Source organism: Jaculus jaculus, chromosome 4, assembly GCF_020740685.1.
Source record: "Jaculus jaculus isolate mJacJac1 chromosome 4, mJacJac1.mat.Y.cur, whole genome shotgun sequence".
Classification (NCBI taxonomy): domain Eukaryota; kingdom Metazoa; phylum Chordata; class Mammalia; order Rodentia; family Dipodidae; genus Jaculus; species Jaculus jaculus.
The window spans coordinates 39,679,870-39,701,346 of record NC_059105.1 but is presented as its reverse complement, the minus strand read 5'-3'; the positions used below and the strand labels follow the sequence as shown (position 1 = coordinate 39,701,346).

The 21,477-nt window shown below is 43.6% G+C and overlaps 1 protein-coding gene across 1 annotated transcript in view; it reads left to right on the top strand.

The window, feature by feature from the left end:
- Nucleotides 1–20,887, top strand: part of Aox1 (aldehyde oxidase 1) — a 75,247-nt gene extending 54,360 nt beyond the window's left edge. The window contains exons 26-35 of the mRNA XM_045147693.1: nt 2,364–2,591; nt 8,077–8,172; nt 10,191–10,319; nt 10,979–11,053; nt 12,979–13,031; nt 14,197–14,311; nt 15,881–15,946; nt 18,044–18,232; nt 19,049–19,216; nt 20,449–20,887. Coding sequence (XP_045003628.1) covers nt 2,364–2,591; nt 8,077–8,172; nt 10,191–10,319; nt 10,979–11,053; nt 12,979–13,031; nt 14,197–14,311; nt 15,881–15,946; nt 18,044–18,232; nt 19,049–19,216; nt 20,449–20,499 — 1,170 coding nt within the window. The 3' untranslated portion in view covers nt 20,500–20,887. The remainder of the gene's footprint in view (nt 1–2,363; nt 2,592–8,076; nt 8,173–10,190; nt 10,320–10,978; nt 11,054–12,978; nt 13,032–14,196; nt 14,312–15,880; nt 15,947–18,043; nt 18,233–19,048; nt 19,217–20,448) is intronic.
- Nucleotides 20,888–21,477: the final 590 nt, after the last annotated feature.

Below are 21,477 nucleotides of genomic sequence, written 5' to 3'. Positions count from 1 at the left end.
AGTCTCAGCCTCAACTTCACTCACTAGCAAGGGCAGTTCGATGCCTGGTGCCGCGTCCAACCCCAGATCAGAAAGTAGAGTTAGGTAGGGGAGTCATGCTGAGCCCTTGCTCCCATGGAGGCAGGGAAGAAAAAGAGGAAGACTTGGGAGAGTATATGGTCTCTCCCCAAGTGACTTCTTCCAGCTAGCTCACTGTCCTATCTTTGGCACCTCATGCCACATTCTGTCTGGTGACCACACCTCTTTGTTCCATGCCCTGGCACACCTTTGAGAGCCCAAGTCCCAAATTCATCTGCTGCCTTCTGTTGTTAACACTGGACTGTATGCCCATAATCAAGAGCCATCTTCATTTTTCTTAGACTTGTAAGGCTCTTTGTCCCTCCCTCCTTGACCACCTCACCACATTCTGTCTCCTCAATGTCCTTTCAAGCTTGGTAGCAGAAGGGAAGAGAGCCATAGAGACCCACCTCCTGCCAGAAAAGCCTCTTGAAATACTACTTTTTAGGGCCCAGTAAGGGAAGAGGTTGGCACATAAGCATGAGGATCCCCATGATCTACATAAATCCCAAGTGGGCTTAGTGGCCCAACTGTAGTCCCAGCACATGGAGAGGCAGTGGGAGGCGGAGTCAGGAAATTCCCTGGAAAACCTGACTAGCTGAATCATCAAGTCAGGGCTCAAATGAAAGACTCAACCTCAATAAAATGAAGAGGAGAGCCATCAAGGAGGATACCTGACATCAATCCCTGGCCTTCACATGCACTCACACATGTTGCAATGGGTCTCTGTGAGAGTGACAGAGTCTTACCTCTTAGGTGGGCTTAACTCAAGAATCAGGGTGCCAGACTTGGAACTGTCACCAAAGTGCCATAGAGTCAGTGGTTTCAGGGGTTTCTTTTGTCCTGAAAATTCATAAACGAGTCTCAGAATAAGGAAGAGTTTTAAAGAAGCTGTTACAGAGAGAAAACAAGTTTAGAAAAGAAAAGCTTAGTGTCCAGAGCAAACCATTGTATAGAAAAAGTAGACCGAAGAGCTCCCATAGGGGGAAATTTTATACAACAGAGGTCCCAAACACAGGTTTCCCTTTGAAAGGTAAAAGAAACAAAAGGAGAAAGCTCTCTATGCAGCGAGGGTCCCTGAAAGTGAGTTGCCAGTGAGTTTCTTTTTCTCGGGGTTTCTAAAGCTTTCTGGGTTAGAGAAAGACGTTGATGTTTAGAATGACTGGTCTGAGAGAAGGAGAAGTGAAGTTCTGACTCAATCATCAGTATCCACAGAGTATCCATCTGTCTCCTTTCCAATCAGGGAACTGGTCTCATCTATTTGGTCTCTATGACCGGGCAGGAGAGGGGTTGGCACCCATCTGCAAGCTTTGCAAGGAAGAAGTAAGACAGAACCAAGGCCAGAAACCAAGAAGGCTTCACGGGAGCCAGCTTCAGCTGAGACAGGCTTTGTTGGTTTTCCTAGAGCCCTGTCCTTATCTGCCAGCTGCGAGCCCTTCTGTTCTTCTTTCTCAGGGTTTTGATCTCATTGTGTGAACCCTAATAGTCACTTTAACAACAACAAATGTGCTTCTTTTCAAGGTCCTTTCCCTAACTACCTAACAAGTTTCCTCTTTACTGTCCATCAATGTGACCTCACAACACACACAGAAAACCTGCTTTCCCTGAAATGTCATGGCTCATTACTTTCCACTTCCCCTCTTCTGACAATCTGAGAAGTTGTTAGATGTGGGTTGGAGAAAAGGCATGTGAAAAAGGCCTCTGTCAGCCTGCGGAGGAGGCTGGACACAACTGTGAGAGTTTTTTCAACTGAGAATGAAAGGTACTTGGCATCTTTTGCTCTTAGCTGAGGGATCTTAGTTGTGAATGTTTGGAACACAAAATGAAAATTCTGCTCAGGGCTTCAGACATCTGGGGATGGAATCTTCTAATCTGTTCTAGCTCCTAACCAACAGTTATATTTAAAATCATGTCCCTACTTATCTGCTTTGGAAGTAGGCAGTCTCATCTTTCCATAGCATTTGAATAATTGAAACCCCATAGCCCAGATGCCTTTCAAAAAATACCCACAAATACAAGAATGGAAGGTTAGGAATGTATTGGGACTGTGGTGAGATGTTGGAATATAATAAAAAAAAAAATCCTTCCTTTGAACTTCCACAAGAACAGTATAGAGACAAGTGAGTCTATCATAGTTGATGGGGCTCTGAGTGGAGGGTAAGAAAAATCCTGTGCCTTGTGCAGGGCTTCAGCAAGGACTGGCTAAAACCTGGACATTTCAAGATGGGCAGAATTGCAATAGAACAGTGGATAGATGTGACAGTGTTTGCCAAATTTCCCCTCACTTTTTAACCTTCTTTTCACAGGTTCGAGCAATAAATATGTACAAGGAAGTTGATGAAACACACTACAAGCAGGAGATTAATGCTAAGAACCTCATCCAGTGTTGGAGAGAGTGTATGACCAAGTCTTCCTACTCTGCAAGGAGAGCGGCAGTGGAAAGATTCAATGCAGAGAATTACTGGAAGAAGAGAGGACTGACAATGGTCCCCCTGAAGTATCCTGTTAGTGTTGGCTCAATTGTCCTTGGTCAGGTCAGTTCTCCAAAACACATGTGGGAGTGCCACCTGGAAGAGACCCAAGGGAAACCAAGGTGCTCAGGAAACCTCCCTTGTATTGCATTAGCCATCTAATTGCAGGGCCCAACTGTTAACCTTCTGCAGCAAGACCAGCTTGACCAAGCACAGATTGGAATGAAGGTTGACAGTTGGGCCCTGCAATCAGAACAAGATTGATCTACTCAGATGAGGGAGGTAGTCAGGAGGCTATGTTTGAAGATCAAAGGCAGCATGTATTTAAAAGGAAGAGAGGGGAAAAAGCTCCCACTGGGAAAAAAAAGTTGTGAGCAATGGATTTTGATAGACTCTTTGCAGGAAATGTACAACCATCCAGCAGGCAGCTCGAGGCCAGTCGGGCCATCCTTGAGCAGACTGGGCAGGTTCACCAAGGAGATTATTGAGCACCCACTATGTCTTAAGTCCATCCAGAGTTTATCTTACTATACCCCAGGGTATAACCTATAAGGTTTCTTTACTCATTTTGGCAAAAAGAAAACTGAGGCCCAGGGAGTTTAATAGTGACCTGCCTGAAGTTTTACAGCTGGTAGAAGCTGGGCTAGGCCTGAAACTTGGGTCTGGGGAGCTGCTGAGACTGTCTCTTCAAAGCTCCCTTGGGAACTGAGGTGAGATTCAGCTGACCTGAGAAGAGACTAGGCAAAAGCTTGGAGGAAGCCTCCACCATGGACTTTCTGTGCTTAAAAGCCTTGCTTAGGGCTGAATGGAGGGATTTGAGCTAAGTCACTGGCTGCTTCCTAGAGAACACATACACATGAAAGACTGTATTTCACTGCAAACTAAGAAACTAGGATTAGAGTCACTTCTCCAGGGAAGGCCTGATCTGGCAAGTTGATAGTCTCCTGCTTGCTAAACTTGATCTCAGCTCTATTGTGATTCTGTTTTCTGGAAGGTGAAATGGAAGGCCATAGGAATTTGATCTTATGTCCAAGGTCATCCACTTCATAGGTGGCAGAACGAAGATTTGACCTCCCAGCATGCCTGGCCTCAGGTCCTCAAGGTCCATTGTTTCAGGCCTCCCTGGGCAGAAGCAGTCCTTGTTCATCTGCTGAGAGAGTCAAGTCTATCTCACGTACACAATCCTTAATTCCTGAACAGTGAACCCAGAATCACACATGCCTTATTTGGAGGACACAGCCCTCAATTTATAAGACTTCTAGAACTTTCCTTTCCAGAAGTGGACAAACTGCTTCTAGGAGCAGATCTTGAAAAGTGGGAGAGCTAACTCCTGGTACATCTAACCCAGGACTGGGCTGGCAGTCTTTAGTAGCAGCCCGAGGAGAAAGAAATGGAGGAGACATTTAGTTTAATCCATTAGTAAACCTGTTGCATCTGCTGTCACTGCTGCTCTGATGTCAACTGCGGCTGTGGCTTCCTCTGCATGTAGGTGCCCGTTGACACTTTTATTAAACAGCCAAAACCCAGTAGTAGGTGAAAAAGTAGTATATTGCATGAGCAAAGGGTAAGGAACTTTTGACATTGCATAGTCCTTAGACATGTGTGAAAGAAGCACATGCACTCTGATCACAAGAGCAATCACACCAAGCCCACCTGTTGCCTGTTGGGACCGTAGTGGCTGACTTCATTGTCCTCAGTGCTACGGTCAGCACTTCTTACACATGCATAATTGCTCTGAGTCAAGAGTCCAACCAGGCCACTGTGGAAATTGGGCCAAGAGCATAGTTTAAGATCAGTCAGCGTCTGTAAACACTGCTTGTCAACATGGGTCATCCTGCTGTTCAGGACAAAGGTACACCAACGCAGAGGAAATTTAACCACATTACTTGAAGCAGGTAGATTACATAGTTGTGAAATTAACTTTAGGGCAAGTTACAAGTAAGGAATTCAGCATCTCACAGCAATAATCTCAAAAGAGTTACTTGAGGCTGGAGAGATGGCTTAGTGGTTAAGGCACTTGCCTGAGAAGCCTAAGGACCCATGCTCTACTCTCCAGATCCCATGTAAGCCAGACACACAAGGTGATGCCAGCACACAAGGTCGCACAAAATACTCACACAGTTCTTTCCCCTATTACATTCTCATATTTGATTCTTGTGGTTCATTCCCACAGTTTATTCTCACAGTTCCTCCCCATGGACACAGATGGCATCTAGTTGACCTCTGCCTTTCTGGGACCTTACAACAGCATGGATACAGAGTAGAATCCTAAATGTTGCGTGACATGACTCAAGATTAGATAGAGCTAAACCGGGCGTGGTGGCACACGCCTTTAAATCCCAGCCCTCGGGAGGCAGAGGTAGGAGGATCGCCTTGAGTTCAAGGCCACCCTGAGACTACGTAGTTAATTCCAGGTCAGCCTGGACCCGAGTGAGACCCTATCTTGAAAAACCAAAAAAAAAAAAAAAGATTAGAGAGAGCTAATGTCTTACCCAAACTCAGTGATCGCTCATTTAACTTTCACCAACAAAGTCCTGTATTTATGCTGGAGAGCAATCTGTTTCAGCACTCCAGTCGTACCAATTTTATAGGTGGAGCTTTACAGAATTACCTTTTGTGATCCTAACAGTGAGCCATCCGGTGGCACCACTTAACTGAACCACATTTGACATTTTTAATGGTCAGAAGAGATTGCAGCACCACGTGGGACAAATTACTCAGCAGTCTCCAGTACAAATGTTGCCATGGGCCTGCTGGCAGAGTGCTGTCCCCAGCAGGGCCACACCATGGAGCACATGTACAAGCCACTCTAATTGTAGCTCAGTCACGTGTGCTGATTCCAAGGACTGATTTCCCCCACACTCGCCAGAGCCAAAGAGGCCTCACACAGAGTCAACAAACGTACCAGAGATGAGCCCCTACCTACTGCCTGGGAGAAGCTGTTGCATCCCTGGGGAGGGATGAGGACGTGGTTCTGCCAGAGTGCGGTGAAACGCATGTGACAGAGCCCAGAAGTGACTGTGAGAGCTGGCATCGCAACCCAGGGCCGCCAGCTCGGCGCTCTCCACGCCGAACGCAGCTCATTATTTAGAGATGAGATTCCAGTAGTCACGTGTCAGCTGTCAGTAAAACAGGCACGCTTACTCTGGCTCTGAGCTATAAGACTTCCCACTGGGCCTTGAAACAAGTGCTTTTGTTTCCGAAGGGTACTGTGGTACCCCCTTTTGCCAAGACGTTAGTATACCCCTGCTGACCCGGTTACTAAAGGCCACTTTTGCTGTTGAAAAGTATTACATTTGGGATGATGGAGGTTTCTGGGTTTTACTCACCAGGACAAGGCAGACCTTAACAAAGAGGCAGTTCTCCAGGTATGTTTCATAGCTCCCTGGGGGCTTTGAGTGCCCCTGGTGGGCAGATAATGACCTGGAAATAGACCTTCGCTTGGGTTTATGCACTGACTGACATGCAGTTCCTTCCCCTTTCACTTATGACCAGAGGTGCTTATAAGTAATAGGGGTCATAAATGCATAGTAAAATTTTAGTTTCATAAAGTATAGAAATCAGCTTGTTACCAGACTTCCATAGATCTACCCTTTACAAATCTTAGATGAAGCTCATTATAGACATATATGTCTACTCAGGGGATGAAGCAGGAGGATTGCCATGAGTTTGAGGCCAGCTTGAGCTACAAAGTGCGTTCAGTGCCACAGTGGGCTATGCAGCAAGACCTTGTTTAAAAAAAACCAAACAAATGAAAAATCCTAGGTTGTTACCGTTCTATATAGAAATCTGAATATTAAGAAGCCTCGCTGACAGAGCTTTAGTAAGGGACGGTGTCTGTGGGGTTGCGTTTCCACTGGAACAGCTGCACGGACTGTGTTCCTGGGTCACAGTGAGCCACAGAGAAGCATTTCCTCCAGCTCCTAGGCTTGTGCTCTTCCACTCGAGACGCTTAGTGAGTAAATGCTCTTGTTCCCTGCAGTCTTCATTCTCTGACCCAGGCAGCCTTGCAAGAAGACGCATGCCTGGCAGCAGTAAAAGGTGGTTCCCTTAGTCTGGGTGTTTCTCGTTAGAGGAGCCTTTAATTTTTTTTTTTTTGTTTGTTTTTCAAGGTAGGGTCTCACTCTAGTTCAGGCTGACCCAGAATTCACTATGGAGTCTCAGGGTGGCCTCGAACTCTCGGCAATCCTCCTACCTCTGCCTCCTGAGTGCTGTGATTAAAGGCATGTATCACCATGCCTGTCTGGAGCCTTTAATTTTGTGAGCAGTTTGGTAGCTTCTGAGTCCTTGTGAAGAGCTAAACAGATGATGTCTACTTCAAGTTCTTCCCAACTCCAAAGCTCTGCTGTGCCAGGGTAGTTTAGGGTGATCCTAGCCCATTTTCCAGCAAAACAATGCAGGAGTCTCTGTCTTCTTTGCATTTCTGCTTCTGTGTAATATAGCTGCAGTATACAGCTGGTCTTTGTCCCCTCAACCCACGCATCTGCACTTTAAAATGGAAGAACCCCCCACAAATAAAGAAATTAAAGTCTTGTTCATCCCTGAGGAAGGGATGGGGGTCCCTGGGAATACCAATGCCCTTGAGTGCCCTGATTAGGAAACAGTACCTTAGGGAGTATAGTCCCGCCACAAACACCAAACCACCGAGACTCTGTGTAACCCTTGAGGGATGATGATCTCCTGGCAGAACTTTTTTTTTTTTTTTTTTTTTTTTTTGAGGTAGGGTCTCACTCTAGCCCAAGCTGACCTGGAATTCATTATGTACTCTCAGGGTGGCCTCGAACTCATGACAATCCTCCTACCTCTCTGCCTCCTGAGTGCTGGGATTAAAGGCGTGGGGTTAGGGTATAGAAGGGGGAAAAACATTACTACAAAGTGTATTTTACAAAAAGTTTTTTTATGGGGGCTGGAGAGATGGTTTAGTGGTTAAGGAACTTGCCTGAAAAGCCTAAGGACCCAGGTTTGATTCCCCAGTATCCAGATAAGCAAGATATACAATGTGGCATATGCCTCTGGGTTTGTTTGCAGTGTTTAGAGACCCTGGCTTGCCCATTCTCTCTTTCTTTCTCTATCTGCCTCTTCCTCACATAAGTAAGTAAAAATATTTATATTAAACTGGGTGTGGTGGCACACGACTTTAATCCCAGCATTTGGGAGGCAGAGGTAGGAGGATCACCATGAGTTTGAGGCCACCCTGAGACTACATAGTGAATTCCAGGTCAGCCTGTACTAGAGCGAGATGCTACCTCAATCCCCTCCTCCCAAATATATTTGTTTATTGAGAGAGAAAGAGGCAAACAGAAAGAGAGTGAGTATGGGTGCGCCAGGGTCTCCTGCCCATTGCAAACGAGCTCTAGGTGCATACTCCACATTGTACATCTGGCTTATGTGGGTATTGGAGAACTGAACCCAAGCCATCACACTTTGCAGTCACCTTTAACCACTGAGCCATCTCCTCAGAGCAGGAGTATTTTAACGGACACAGCAGGTCCTAATGGTAACCCAGAGAATGTCTTCTGTTCCTTCTGCTTTTGTATCTTCTGCTCAGGCAGCGGCCCTGGTTCACATTTATCTGGATGGTTCTGTGCTGGTCACTCATGGCGGGATTGAGTTGGGGCAGGGCGTCCACACTAAAATGATTCAGGTAAGAATGCAAATGGTGGTTTCTGTTGGGCTTGTCCTCCTAGAAATGCTCATGGGAGAAAGTCTGTGGATGTTTTTTATGTTCCAAAACAAAGGATAGAAGGCTTTAGATTTGGCAGTTTAAGCTATTTAATAGAAACTGGCAAACGCTTAGCTAGTTTGATAGCTGAACCCTTGGAGAGCATGTGGCAGAAGAGTCTTAGATCGTTGTATTGCTAAGAGGTTGTATATTTATTTCCTGCTTTTTTTTGGATATCTTAACAGTTGTGTTGCCTTTTTTTGAGTCATTGCTGGGTAATGAAATAAGTAAATTCAAACGTGTTACATTATTTTTTTGCCCCTTGAATATTAATGTCTCTAAACACTCAATAATATATATCAGGTTTGATACTTCTAGCCAATGTTTATTAGAAATACTACTTTAGGGGCTTTCTGTTTTTTTCAAAAAATTGCTAACATGCAATTTTGTGCTTTATTGTAATTTTTAAAAATATTTATTTATTCATTTATTTAAGAGAGAGTGAGGGAGAAAGAGAGAGTAAAAGAGTGAGTATGGATACACCAGGGTCTCCTGCCACTGCAAACAAACGCCAGAAGCATGTACTACCACACCCAACTTTACATGGGGAGTGGGGAATCAGATCTGGGCAGCCAGGCTTTGTCAGCAAGCCCTTTACTGAGCCACCCCTCTAGCCCAACTCAATTCTCTCTTTTTTGTTGTTCTGCTTATTTGTTTTATTTCATTTTGTTTTTATCCCAAGCATAGCCTTCCTCTAGCCTGGGCTGACCTACAGCTCACTCTAGAGCCCGGCTGGACTAGTGATCCTCTTGCCGCAGCCTACCAAGTGCCGGGACTAAAAGGCATGCACCGCTATACCCAGCTGTTATATTTTTCCATACATCTCTTACTGAGAGTCACTACTGTATCCTGTCATATTCTTAATAATTGCTGGCATGCAGTGGAATGTCTGTAATCCCAACACTCAGGAGGCTGATGCCAGAAGATCACAAGTTCCCAGACAACCTGGAGTACATAGTGACACCCTATGTGAAAAACAAAATAAACAAAGCATTATCAACAACTATAATTTTAATTGATACATACATACACACACACACACATACACACACATATATATGAAATTAATTTAACTCTGCCCCAATTGTTAACCAATTCAATGAATTTTTTTTACATTAACCTATAATTCTATGAGTGAATATTTCTTTAAAATGGCTTACCACAGCTAGAATTACTAGATCATAAATGTGAATATTAAGTTACTTGACACATATTACTAAATTTAATCCCATAAATTATCTATCTCAGTACACCATTAACTAACAGTAAATATGAAGAACTGTTGAAAAAATTTTGATAATTTTCTAGAAGGTGCTTCATTATTGCTATAATTTAGATTTTTCTTATTACAGAAACTTTGAATATATGTTTTCTTTCTTGCTAGCAATCACTTGGAAATTTGCCAGTTATTATACCCTTCTCTACTTTAGGGGTGAGATTTCAATCGTTTCCTCAATTAACCACCAAAGACCTTAGCATTGGGAGACTGTGTGGTCTGCATAGGCACGTCTCTGACAGCCATGCATGTAGAAGGACTCCATATGTCCATGTCCTTAGACAAGCTGTGGACATCTCTATCAAACCACACTGCTATCCTGGGAGAAACTAAATTTAAATCAACAGAAATGATTTTGTCTAGCACTAAAAATATAGAATAAAGCAGCTGCCTAGTCCTTACGCTGGCATCCAGCCTGAGCACTATCGCCTCCTTCTCTGATCCACGTGTTCTGCCCTGACATGGAGCCTTACCACCTGTTCCTGATGCCACTGTAGAGAAAAAGAAAGTGTGTTCAGAACTTCGATTCCAGCCTAGCTACAGGGTTCTGCTCCCTTGTTCCCGTCATGCCTACAGGGATTGCACACACAGGCGATACCACCAGGGTATGTGCACAGGCCTACAGTATTCAAAGCCTTTGAAAAGAAACTATTCAAAATTCCAGGTAGCCAGCCGAGAATTAAAGATGCCAATGTCGAATATCTGCCTACGTGAGACCAGTACAGAAACCGTCCCGAACACAAATGCTACTGGAGGGTCCATGACAGCAGATCTCAACGGGTTGGCAATAAAGGTAAAAGCCAATGTAGGGCCATCAGAGTCATGAACCCTGTTAAGGCCAAATCCATAGGTGGAGCTCAGAGAACATAAGAGTTGCTCATCTCTTATCGTCTTCCCCAGTCTCAGGCTCAGTCCATAGTACGGCACTCAGCAGTTCTATGACATAAATGATGCTTTTTCCTATGATTTGTTTTGGATATTTCATTGTCCACCATGTCCTTCTAATTCTGTCTCAAAATGTCCCAACATCTTTTCACTTCCTTGTCATGGTCCATTATATCACCTTGAGTGTCCAGGGTCATTGGATGACTTTTGTCTCCCCATCTTTGTTTTCACTGCCTCTCATCCTGGTCTCATGCTGAGTTAACTTTCCCAGAAAATAAATCTGATCTTGTTTGAAAGCAGTGGTCAGTGGTTTGCCAACATTTTTTCTGTTGGCTCTGACTTAGTGTAGCTTACAAGACAGCCGTCTCTGAGATGTGCTTGTGATTGACCTGTATGCACACGTATTCGTGTGACATCTTTCACGCAGTCCCCCTGCGGTGTCAGTGTCCTGCTTTTCCACGTTCCCAGGGGCCTCTTAGATAAGTCTACAGCTGCTATAACATGTTACTTTGAAATTGATGTGCATCTGAAGTTCTCACCATAATTTGAATTTAAATCTATCCCCAGGATGCTTGTCAGACACTTCTAAAACGCCTTGAACCCATCATCAGCAAGAATCCTCATGGAACTTGGAAGGATTGGGTAAGAGCCACTGGTTCTCTGTGTTTTGTCTTTGAAAAACAAAAGGAGGGTGGAAAGTAGGAGAAGTATGTATGAGTTCAATGTTAAAGAAAGGACAGCTCCAAAGGCACCACCATCGCATAATGATAAAGAAACGGTCCTTAGTGCTTGACATTTAGAAGTCCTACCAGAGGGCCGGAGAGATGGCTTAATGGTTAAATGCTTGCCTGCGAATCCTAAGGACCTCAGTTCAAGGCACAATTCCCCAGGACCCATGTAAGCCAGATGCACAAAGTGGTGCACACATCTGGAGTTCGGTTGCAGTGGCTGGAGGCCCTGGCACGCCCATTCCCCCCCCCCCATGCCTCTTTCTCTCTCTGTCTGTCGCTCTCAAATAAATAAAAATTAAAACAAATTTTAAAAAAGAAGTCCTACCAGTGTGTGGTAGAAATGTTTCTATTACAGAAAAAGGTGGTGTTTCTGCCACAACTCATATTTTAAGTTAAATTAAGGCTATGCATACTGGCACATACCTATAATCCCAGCACAGCCTTAAAGACGCAGAGGCAAAAGGATAGACTCTAAATTAGAGACTAGTCTCGTCTATGTGACAAATTTCAGACCTGCCAGGCTGCATGGATCCTATCTCAAAGCCAAAAAGAAAAAACGTTGAAATTAATGTTTCATTCTATGGAATGTTTAAGTACTTTCTGGATAACAGCTGTAAGTATGTTTTCTATCTTTGGACTCTACTAGCCAAAAATAATAATAATGCAGGAATACTGGAGTAAAGTCTAAGTATAGACATTCAAAAAATCCAAGCTACGGGGTATGTATTCAACTAGTAGCAGGCACTAGGTGGAGTGGAATATTCATCTGCTTCCCCAGTACATTCGCAGTCTAGTTGAAATGAAGACGCACATTCAAGTCAGCTAGAAAACTTTTCAAACTAGTAGGTGATTAAGTACTGAATGGTGTGGAACATACGTCATAAATTCTGGGAGTACATGCCATACTGACTTTACACTATCTGTTTTTTTGCTGTTAAAACACAGTCTAGTAATATATTATTTAGGAGAGTTCTGCTTGCGGAACTGAGATCTCTGTGTGTATGTGTGTGTGTGTGTGCGCGCGCGTGCACTTTAACATACTTGTGGCTCTGGCTCATTTCCTAGCACCCCTCCAAGGTCCCTACTATTCCATAAAGACTCATGCTATAATTAATATTTATGGACTATGAAGCCTGCCAATTCTTTCTGGGCATCTTTGTTTCTGCCTCTGCCCGGTGGTGCCTGGGGCCAGAACTGCTGAAGGTGGCTGGCCAGAGAAAACGGCATCTAGCTGTAACACAGGAGAGTCCCTCCACCCCACATCACAAGACACTGCTGCTCACCCCACTTTCTTCGGTAACGGTTGCACCTCCCACTGGTTCCTTTAGACTTGAGACCTAGCTCCCATTTTTCTGTTTAGCAGACAACAGTGCGCACATGCAGAATCAGGAGATCATTGGCTGTTAATGGTACAGTTTAACAAAATTACTCCCCTTGACTGAAACTGTTATAGATACATGATATTAAAATTAAATGTCCAGCCAACCATTGTTTCCTAAAGTGGACCATGTTAATAGGCTAAGTGTTTCCAGACAATTGGGCCAAGTTCTTCGTAAGTAGGATATGAGTTTACATTATAGTTCAGCTTATGAAGCGTAACATGCCATGGCAGTCAGGCATTGCCATCATATGCATTGAACAAATGCTGCTACTCTGCACAGTAAACCACAATGCTTATGTAGATGGAGAATGCTGAAAAGCACAGACTATCATCTTGGGTCTTCCTACTTTTTGCTCGAGATAGCTTTAGTTAACACGCAATGCAATTAAAACTGAAGTCAGTAGGAATTCCCTCTGCATATCCTTACTGCATCCTGGTATATGCTTCCTTCACAGGCAGAGGCTGCGTTTGACAATAGCATCAGCCTTTCAGCTATTGGATACTTCAGGTAATTGTTCTTTTCGTTGTAGAAAATAGTTGTATCTTGAGAAAGAGTTTCAGTTCGGTTTCAATTTTGGCAAAAAATAAAAAAAGAGATAGATTGCTTTCAGTTAATCTACTGTTATAAAGAACATTAAACTTCTAGTTAATCCAAGTGTCTAAAAAGACTTTTGCAAGGAAAAAAGGCATAGAGATAAAAACTGAGTTGAAGGAAAAGTCAAGTCATACCAAGTAATAGTAATAAGATATGTTGGGAATTACTGCTTGGAATCCACAGTACTGGGTAAATTAAATACATAATCTATTCCTAAAGTTAAGAAGCAAATACAGGGGGATGAAAATTAAACCAGAAAGAAGACAGGCACTTGCTAGACTGGCAAAAAGAGATTTAACAATAGCCATGCAGTGTCAAGATGTAGAAACATGAGAACCAGATGATTGTGCAAACAGTTTATTATGCCATTTTAATGGAAAGTGAATGCCATCAAAGAACAGGTCTTACCCTATTTTGTCTCTTTGTCTCATGTCATGGAGGTCCTGGGGCACTGACTGGCTATCTGGAATAGGCTCTGGAAGCACCTTTAATGCCACCGCTAGGCTGAGGAAGCAGGGGAGAATAAAGAAAGATGACTGGCAAACTGCTAGTGTGGACTTCTCATACCATTTTGTCCACCTAGAGTCCTTAAAAGAAAAAGCAGAGAGTAAACCAAGCTTAGAGCCCAGGGTTAATGCCAGAGAATGTGTGCCGGTGAGCCGTAGCCCTCACACAGAACATTGAATCCCAGAGCCAGAGGGGTAGAAAAAGCAGGCAAGCATGCCTTTTGAAATAGTTTTGGCTTAAAATGCAGGTTGAATTTCCCAAATCTAATCACAGTTACATGATACAATATTAGCTCCAGGCAACAGGATAAATTATAAAGCCCGAAGCTTACCTCTAGGAGTAAGGATTCACTGGTTAGGAATAATTGGATGGTTTTAATTAGACAGAGCAAGTTGAATAACAAAGAAACAAACATTCACTTGTCTGACACATTTATTGATCATGTGTTATGTGCTGGCTTATCATTGTACAAATGTATCCCTCTGATTTGCATAGCTCCCTATAAGTCTGCTGACTGTGATTATAGGACTTGACCGCTTCACATGCCCCTCAAGAATTCTGTTTCCCACAGGGGTTTTGAGACTAACATAGACTGGGAGAAAGGAGAAGGCCACCCCTTTGAATACTTTGTGTGTGGAGCTGCCTGTTCTGAAGTTGAAGTAGACTGCCTGACGGGGAATCACAAGGTCAGTCCCACCTGGGAAGCTCTTCTGGCTGTACTTATGAGGCACTTAAACTCCACATATGCCAACTATTGGAGGGAAACTGAGTGTGTGCTGACAGCACCAGCCATTCAGCCTAATGGTAGGCACCACTCATAGGCAAAAGGAAGTCTACCAGAACTTCTCTGTAAAAGTTTGTTTCTTAGCCGTTCTTTACATGTTGGTAAAACTGTATTTATTCCTACAAAATTACCCTCACTTTGAGCCAATATCTATTAGTCTTTTACTGCTATGTAACAGATGGCTCCTCAACCTCCCAAACTTGCCAACTTCTGAGGGTCAGATATTTTGAAGTTGGTTATCTGGCTGGCTGTAGCTTGGGATTTCTCATGAAGTTTGTGCAAGTATTTGATGAGGGCTCAGTGGGAACTAGAGAATTTGCTTCTAAGCTCCACTGCATATTGTTGATTGAAGGCTTCAGATTTTCCCTCCATACCTAGCATGGACCTGTCTGCAGGCTCTCTTAGTGTCCTCAGAATATAACAACAGACTTTCCCCAGAGGTACTGGGTCAAAAGGAAAAATATAGACAAGTGAGAAGACACCCTAGACAGATGCTGGCCTTTAGTCTAATCTCAGAAGATATTCTTATACTACAGGTTTTAAGATCCGAGGAGCCCTCAGAGCTCTGGCTGAGTGTATTTTAGGGATTAGAATACTCACTACTTCAATGCTCCCCACAACTCCCCAGGCCAGTGGCTCTCCGGCTCACTTGTCTTGAGATTTGCAGAGAATTTTCAAGTGTAGACACACAGAAGTTTTTCAGCTCTGAGACAGCAAGTTGAAATGGCAGTTTTGTTATTGTTTCTACTCCAGAAAATGGAAACCCGGGAAGAGTAGGTAGTGATGCAAAGGCTTGTTTTGCTGGTGCATCTGGAACTCCATGTTGCGCTGAAGCAGGTGGACTCTGCGTGTTGGTTTGTGTGGTAGCCACAGAGTTTTACAATAGTGCCGTTAAGGTCGTAGATACTTTCTATGGCTCTGTCACCATGCTTGCAGAGGATAAGACTCAACCTCTCGTATCACCTATCTGGAATCAACCCCAAACTCAGAATACTAATTTTGTCCTGTTATTTCCAAGAAAAACACAGCAGTGCTTAAGCTGGCGGAGAGTATTTGTGTAACTTAGGAAGTTCTACATAACAGGGCTGAGGGACTGCAGCTCAGTTCGTAGAGTGCTCACCCATGAGGCTCTGGGCTCCGTCCCCAGCACTGCATAAACTAGGCCTGGTGGGGCAAACCTGTAATCCTGCCTCTCAGGATGTGAAGGCAGGAGGATCAGAACGTCAGGAGCATCCTTGACTATATAGTAAATTCAAAGCCAGCCTGAAATATGGGAGACCCTATCTCAGCAAACAAACAGCAACCTTACATAGTAAACTTTGTCACAAAATCTTTATTGCTTCTTTCTCTTGAAATAATAACGCCCCAAGAAAGACAGTCCCAGTGCCAGCCTGGCCAAAAGAATTTCCCAGCTCCTTCTCTCTAAGTTACCTGCCTGAAAATAAACACTTCAACTTTTTCTTATTACTAGAATATCAGAACAGACATCGACATGGATGTTGGCTACAGCATAAATCCAGCCATTGACATAGGCCAGGTATGTGTAACCAATTTGCCATGCTTTCTGTTTGAAAGGGCAAAAACTGTCCTGAGGTCTGCTGGGGAAAAAGTCCATTTGGTCATTATCTTGCTCTTCTACCCCTTTAGTCAAAATCTTTCTTTTTAAGAATTAAAAAAAATTATTTACTGATTTTTCTGTTAACAAAAGTTGTACTTTTAGAGCCCTTCACCCCTGCCCCAATTCTGCTAGGGTCTGCTTCAGCAGGGTTATTGGTATTCATTGTGGGGACCAAGAAGTCTCTGTAGAGATGGGGAAACACGGTGCCTCAGGCTTTTCCCGCCCATCCTGAGGTTCTTAGAATCATTCCACCCCCTCTTCCACAATATTTCTGAGCCTTGCAGGCAAGACAGAGATCTGGTTTAGTGTTGGGTTCTCTGTACCCTCTGGATCTCTGTTTTGATGCAGTTTGAGTGACCACAGAACTCGTCACTATTTCCTTGGAACTGGTTTTCATGCCAGCCATGAAAATGTTTTTCATGTCACCATTTCCTCAGTAGTGACTTCTGGTTCCAGGCAGATGAGGTGGACGTGACCCATCCCACAGTAGACAGTTGTCTCTCTCCTTGATGTATTAATGTATCCTGGTTCTCCCCAGTATTCTCCATCATCTACCCAACATGAGCATGCTCCAGGAACCACTCTAGTCAGTCTCTCTATTCAGACATGCTATAGGACACAAATTGCTTAATGTTTAAAAAGGTGGAGGAGGCAAGTTGTTCTAGGCAGTATTTGAAGAAACGTAATCTGATGGGAAAGCTTGAGCAAGGCAGGCAGAGCCTAGAGGTGACCCAAGGCCCCAGACTTCTGGGACATGAGGAACGAATGCTGCGGGCTGAGTCTTGGGCACGTGGCGGGTTCTAGCTCGCAGAGTTTAAAGTCAGGTTGGGCAGAGGCTTCAAGTAATTACTGCAGTTCCTATTGACAGGCTGTAAGCTGATATTTTCATTTGAATTTGAAGTAGGTGACAAGATTGAAAAGTCACCAATAACCTAGCTTCTCTTAAGCACAGAAAATTTGCTGGCACTGGAGACTTGCATTCCCACGGGGCAAAAGTTGTTGGTTACGCCTTTGGAGGGTCATACTCTTGCTTGCCGATGACACAGGATCTTCACACACTTGTGTTACTAGCTCAGCCTGTGGGTGATTCAGCTTACCACTTCCAAGTGAGAGCCACCGTGGCATGTCTCCAGTCACAGCATTGTGTTGTTACTGATGAGAAAATTGTGGAGTAAAGAAGTCAAAGGAGGCTTCAGGAAGGAAGTTTGTATGGGTTAGGTAGATAAGGGAAGAATGATAAAAGACATTCAGATAGAAGAAGAGTCAAGTAAATCAACCTAAAGGAAGACATATGTATAGAGTAGATGCTATTTCTGTGGCTAGCATGAGGCTAGGCTGAGGTCCCTGGTCCTGTATTGAGAGGGCCAGCCGGGAGCTAGGGCTAGATGAAGGGAGAGGGAGTGGCTGGTACCGGTTTTACAAAGACAGGAATGTGGCTGAGCAGGTGGAGAAGGCATGCCCTGGAGAAAGCTTGGAGTTTGAGGATGTTATCTAACGTCATGGTCGATCCCTGGTGCTTTGGGCCATATGCCAGTGTCTGGGAATTTCAGCGTTTCACAGGGGCAAAGGAAGCTTTCAGAGCATATTGTTCAAACCCTTCATGTTCCAGGGAAGGGCATAATAATCTAGAGATGCCGGACCAGCTGGTTTACAGCCTTGTATGTGATAATCCAGCCCTTAGAAGCTATGTGTGGCCAGTCAGCCAATGAGGGTTCCTACCACTTGGATTGGTGGGAAAAATGAAAGTGTTTGGCAGGGCAAGCTGTGAGGCCTCGTCTAGAGTTCTCATGTCAAAGATACATCAAGATTAGAACTCAAGTCCTTTGACTTTGAATTTAGCACAGAGTGAGATGTATAGAAATGTTTTGAGGCAGACATTTGGTGACATGCTCCAGTATGTCCTAGAAACCCTCTTCAGCTATAATTCTGAGATTTAAACAAGCACCCTGAAGTTGAACGGCTGTGTGTTCTTGGCTGTGTTCTGTTCTCTTAAATGTAGAAACTCTCTCCCCTCAGATTGAAGGTGCATTTATTCAAGGCATGGGGCTGTATACAATAGAGGAACTGAGTTATTCTCCTCAGGGCGTTCTGTACACCCGTGGCCCCAGCCAGTACAAGATTCCTGCCATCTGTGACGTCCCCACAGAGCTGCACGTTTCTTTTCTGCCTCCATCTGAAAACTCAAACACCCTCTATTCATCTAAGGTAAGCTATGCTGTATGAATAAATCCATGTTTATTTGACATCTGTGAGACTGAGAGATATTCATCTCTTGGTTGGTTGATGTTCTTATAGGGGAGAAAAGTCCTTATTAAACATTTTGGTTATAAAGTAATTTAGCAACATGATAAAATGCCAAAAAAATTTCACAACCTACCATGAACTTCTGTTACCATCAGGCTGTATCTGATTTTTCATCTTACCGTGGTCATCTTCATGCCCATATTTTCTTGCTCTGTTTGGGATTGTTTCCTTGGGCTACATAATTCCTAGAATGTGACTATTGGGTCAAAAGGCTAAACTACCTTTTAACTACAAAATTTACTAATAGGGGCTGAGGATATAGCTCAGTCAATAAAATGCTTGCCACACAAGCATGTGGACCCTAAAAGCTGGGAAAGAATGCACATGTCTATGATCCTATAATCCCAGCTCTGGGGAAGCAGAGGCTAGAAGATCCCCTGGGCCTTACTGGCTAGCTAGTCTAGCCAAATCAATGTGTTTCAGGTTCAGTGAGAGAGACCTTGTCTTGAAAAATAAGGCAGAGATTGAGGAAGACACCCAACATCAACATCTACATGTATGAACACACATGTATACATACGTGCATATACATAAAAGTGTGTACACAGGTGGACACAAATATACCAAATCCATATAACTTAGTTACAATAGTGTATAACCTATGAATGTAAAGATTAACATATAGTACATGTGTGTACAAATACATATATGCGCTATATTCAGAGAGTAAGAGACAATGTATGTGTGTCATAATCTAAGCTCCTTGTTTCCCTCAAGGGTGTGGGAGAATCTGGGCTGTTCTTGGGGTGTTCAGTGTTTTTTGCCATCCGGGATGCAGTGTGCGCAGCCCGACAGGAGAGAGGCATTTCTGAACCATTGATGCTCAGTAGTCCACTGACTCCAGAGAAGATTAGAATGGCCTGTGAAGACAAGTTCACAAAAATGGTATGTTGTGCCCAATACATACAAAAAACATAAATTCCTTAATTTCTGTCCATTAACTTCATGGCTGAGTATTTGGCCCACTACTGTGGTTATTCATGGAAGAGAAGTTGAATTTCCGAGGGCCCATGAGCAGGAGAAGAACAGTATGGCCTTGAACTTGTGCAGCTTGGGTTGTGTCTTTATATCTTGTATATAACTTGTCCCTGCTCACCATGCTATTCTGCATCACTTGAAGAGGGGGTAGAATATTCTGGGCTGGAGAGAGGGCTTAGCAATTAAGGCGTTGGCTGCAAAGCCAAAGGATTCTGGTTCGATTCTCCAGAACCCATGTAAGCCAGATGCACAAGGGAGTGCATGTGTCTGAAGTTCGTTTGCAGTGACTGGAGGCCCTGGTGTGCCCATTCTCTTTCTCTCTCTCTCTCAAATAAATAAATAAAAAATATTTTTTCATAAAGAATATTTGTTTCTTAATTTTATGTTTCTCCCTTACTTTGCTGCCTGCTAAGGACATCTGGCTCAGGAATAGGTGTTCCTACTTCTACGTGTTCCCTGAACCTTAGGCACCCAGCCAGGAATTCAGGCGATTCCAACAACCAATATTTGTATTCTCAACCAAAACAAGCACAAGGAATGTCTCCCACAGTAGCGTCTCCACTGAGCAAACATCAGTGACAGGATTTCAGTTGCAGAAGGAAGCCAAGCCATCCAGTTACTTCTCTGACTACCAGAAAGTTCTTCCTTTTGTTGTAGGGAAAACCCTCCTGCACTCCTCTTATGCAGGCTTGGTGTGGGATCCTGTGGCCCCACATGGACTCCATGTTTCATAGCTTGAGGGCCCCTCGCTAAAGTCTCTCTAGGATTCCTCCGTGCTTCACATGCTTTCATTTCTGACCTCTCCCTGGCCCAGTTGCACATGGTGGTTTTAGTCTTCCTTATGTTCTACTGGTTTTTAAAAAATATTTTATTTATTTATTTATTTGAGAGAGAAAAGCAGATAGAAATGATAGATGCACCTGGGCCTCCAGCCACTGCAAATGAACTCCAGACACATGTGCCACCTTGTACATCTGGTTTACGTGGGTCCTGGGCAATCAAACCTGGGTCCTTATGCTTTGTAGGCATGCACCTTAACCGCTAAGCCATCTTTCCAGCCCTATATTTGTTTTATTTTAAACCTAAGTCATAAACGTTTTTTCAAGTTGTAAACATCCAAATTTGTTCTTCCATTCTAGATTCCAAGAGATAAACCTGGATCCTATGTTCCTTGGAATGTACCTGTATGAGTCAAGTGCAAACTTCTGGAGAAAACAGAATGGCTCTTGTCAATGGAGGAATCTATGCAGTCTCTGGGCTCTAACATGCTCTATGAAAGCCAGATTTTCTCAGCTCAGAAATCATTCCATGGAGTGTTGCTTTTGCATGAATAACCCCTTCAGGATTTGATAGATGTACTCATGCAATTTATAAATCATATTTTGAATAGTATGTAATACTAAGTGGTTTCCTCTGAGGTGATTTTCTCCATTATTCTGTCCTTGGACCCATCCAGCTAAATGGAATAATGACTTGTATGTGATTCAGCTATGGCTTGTGTCTACCAACAGAAATTACACTGTCTAGTGAAAGCGATTTTCTAAATCACTTTATTAGTAGTAAGAACTGTAATGTTGCCATTTCTGTCTGCTTTCCTTCTCTCCCACCATTTCTTGTCAGTACACAGCACACCCTGTCTGAAGAGTCTGTGGGGCCACAGGAAAGAAGCAGATAAGATGAGTTTCATTAACACTGAAAAGGTAGTGCCAGCTCCGTCCACTTGGGACCTGACGCAGGAGGGACAAGAATGCAAGGCCAGGCCAGCCTGGGCTACATTCCATGACCCTGTTTCCCCCTAAAAAAGTGGGGGCTGGGGATGTAGCTCAGTGGTAGAGAACTTGTCTTACATGTACAAGGCTCTTGATTCTTCTCCAGAACTGAAAAATATTAGGGAGAAACCCACATCATAGGAGAAAATATTTGCAAATCATATATATTTATAGTCTCAAATCCAGCATACTTAGAATTAAGTAGTGAAATGACAAATGACTTTTCAGTTTTCTAAATTAGGGCAAGGAAATGGAAGCTTCTCTAAATAAGATGTCTAAAAAACCCAGTATGCACATGAAAAGATGTTTAACCTTTTTAGTCATTAAGGAATTGCTGGCCAAAACTGTAGTGTGATGCCATTCCCATAAGCTATGATGGCTGTAATTAACAGTTATTGA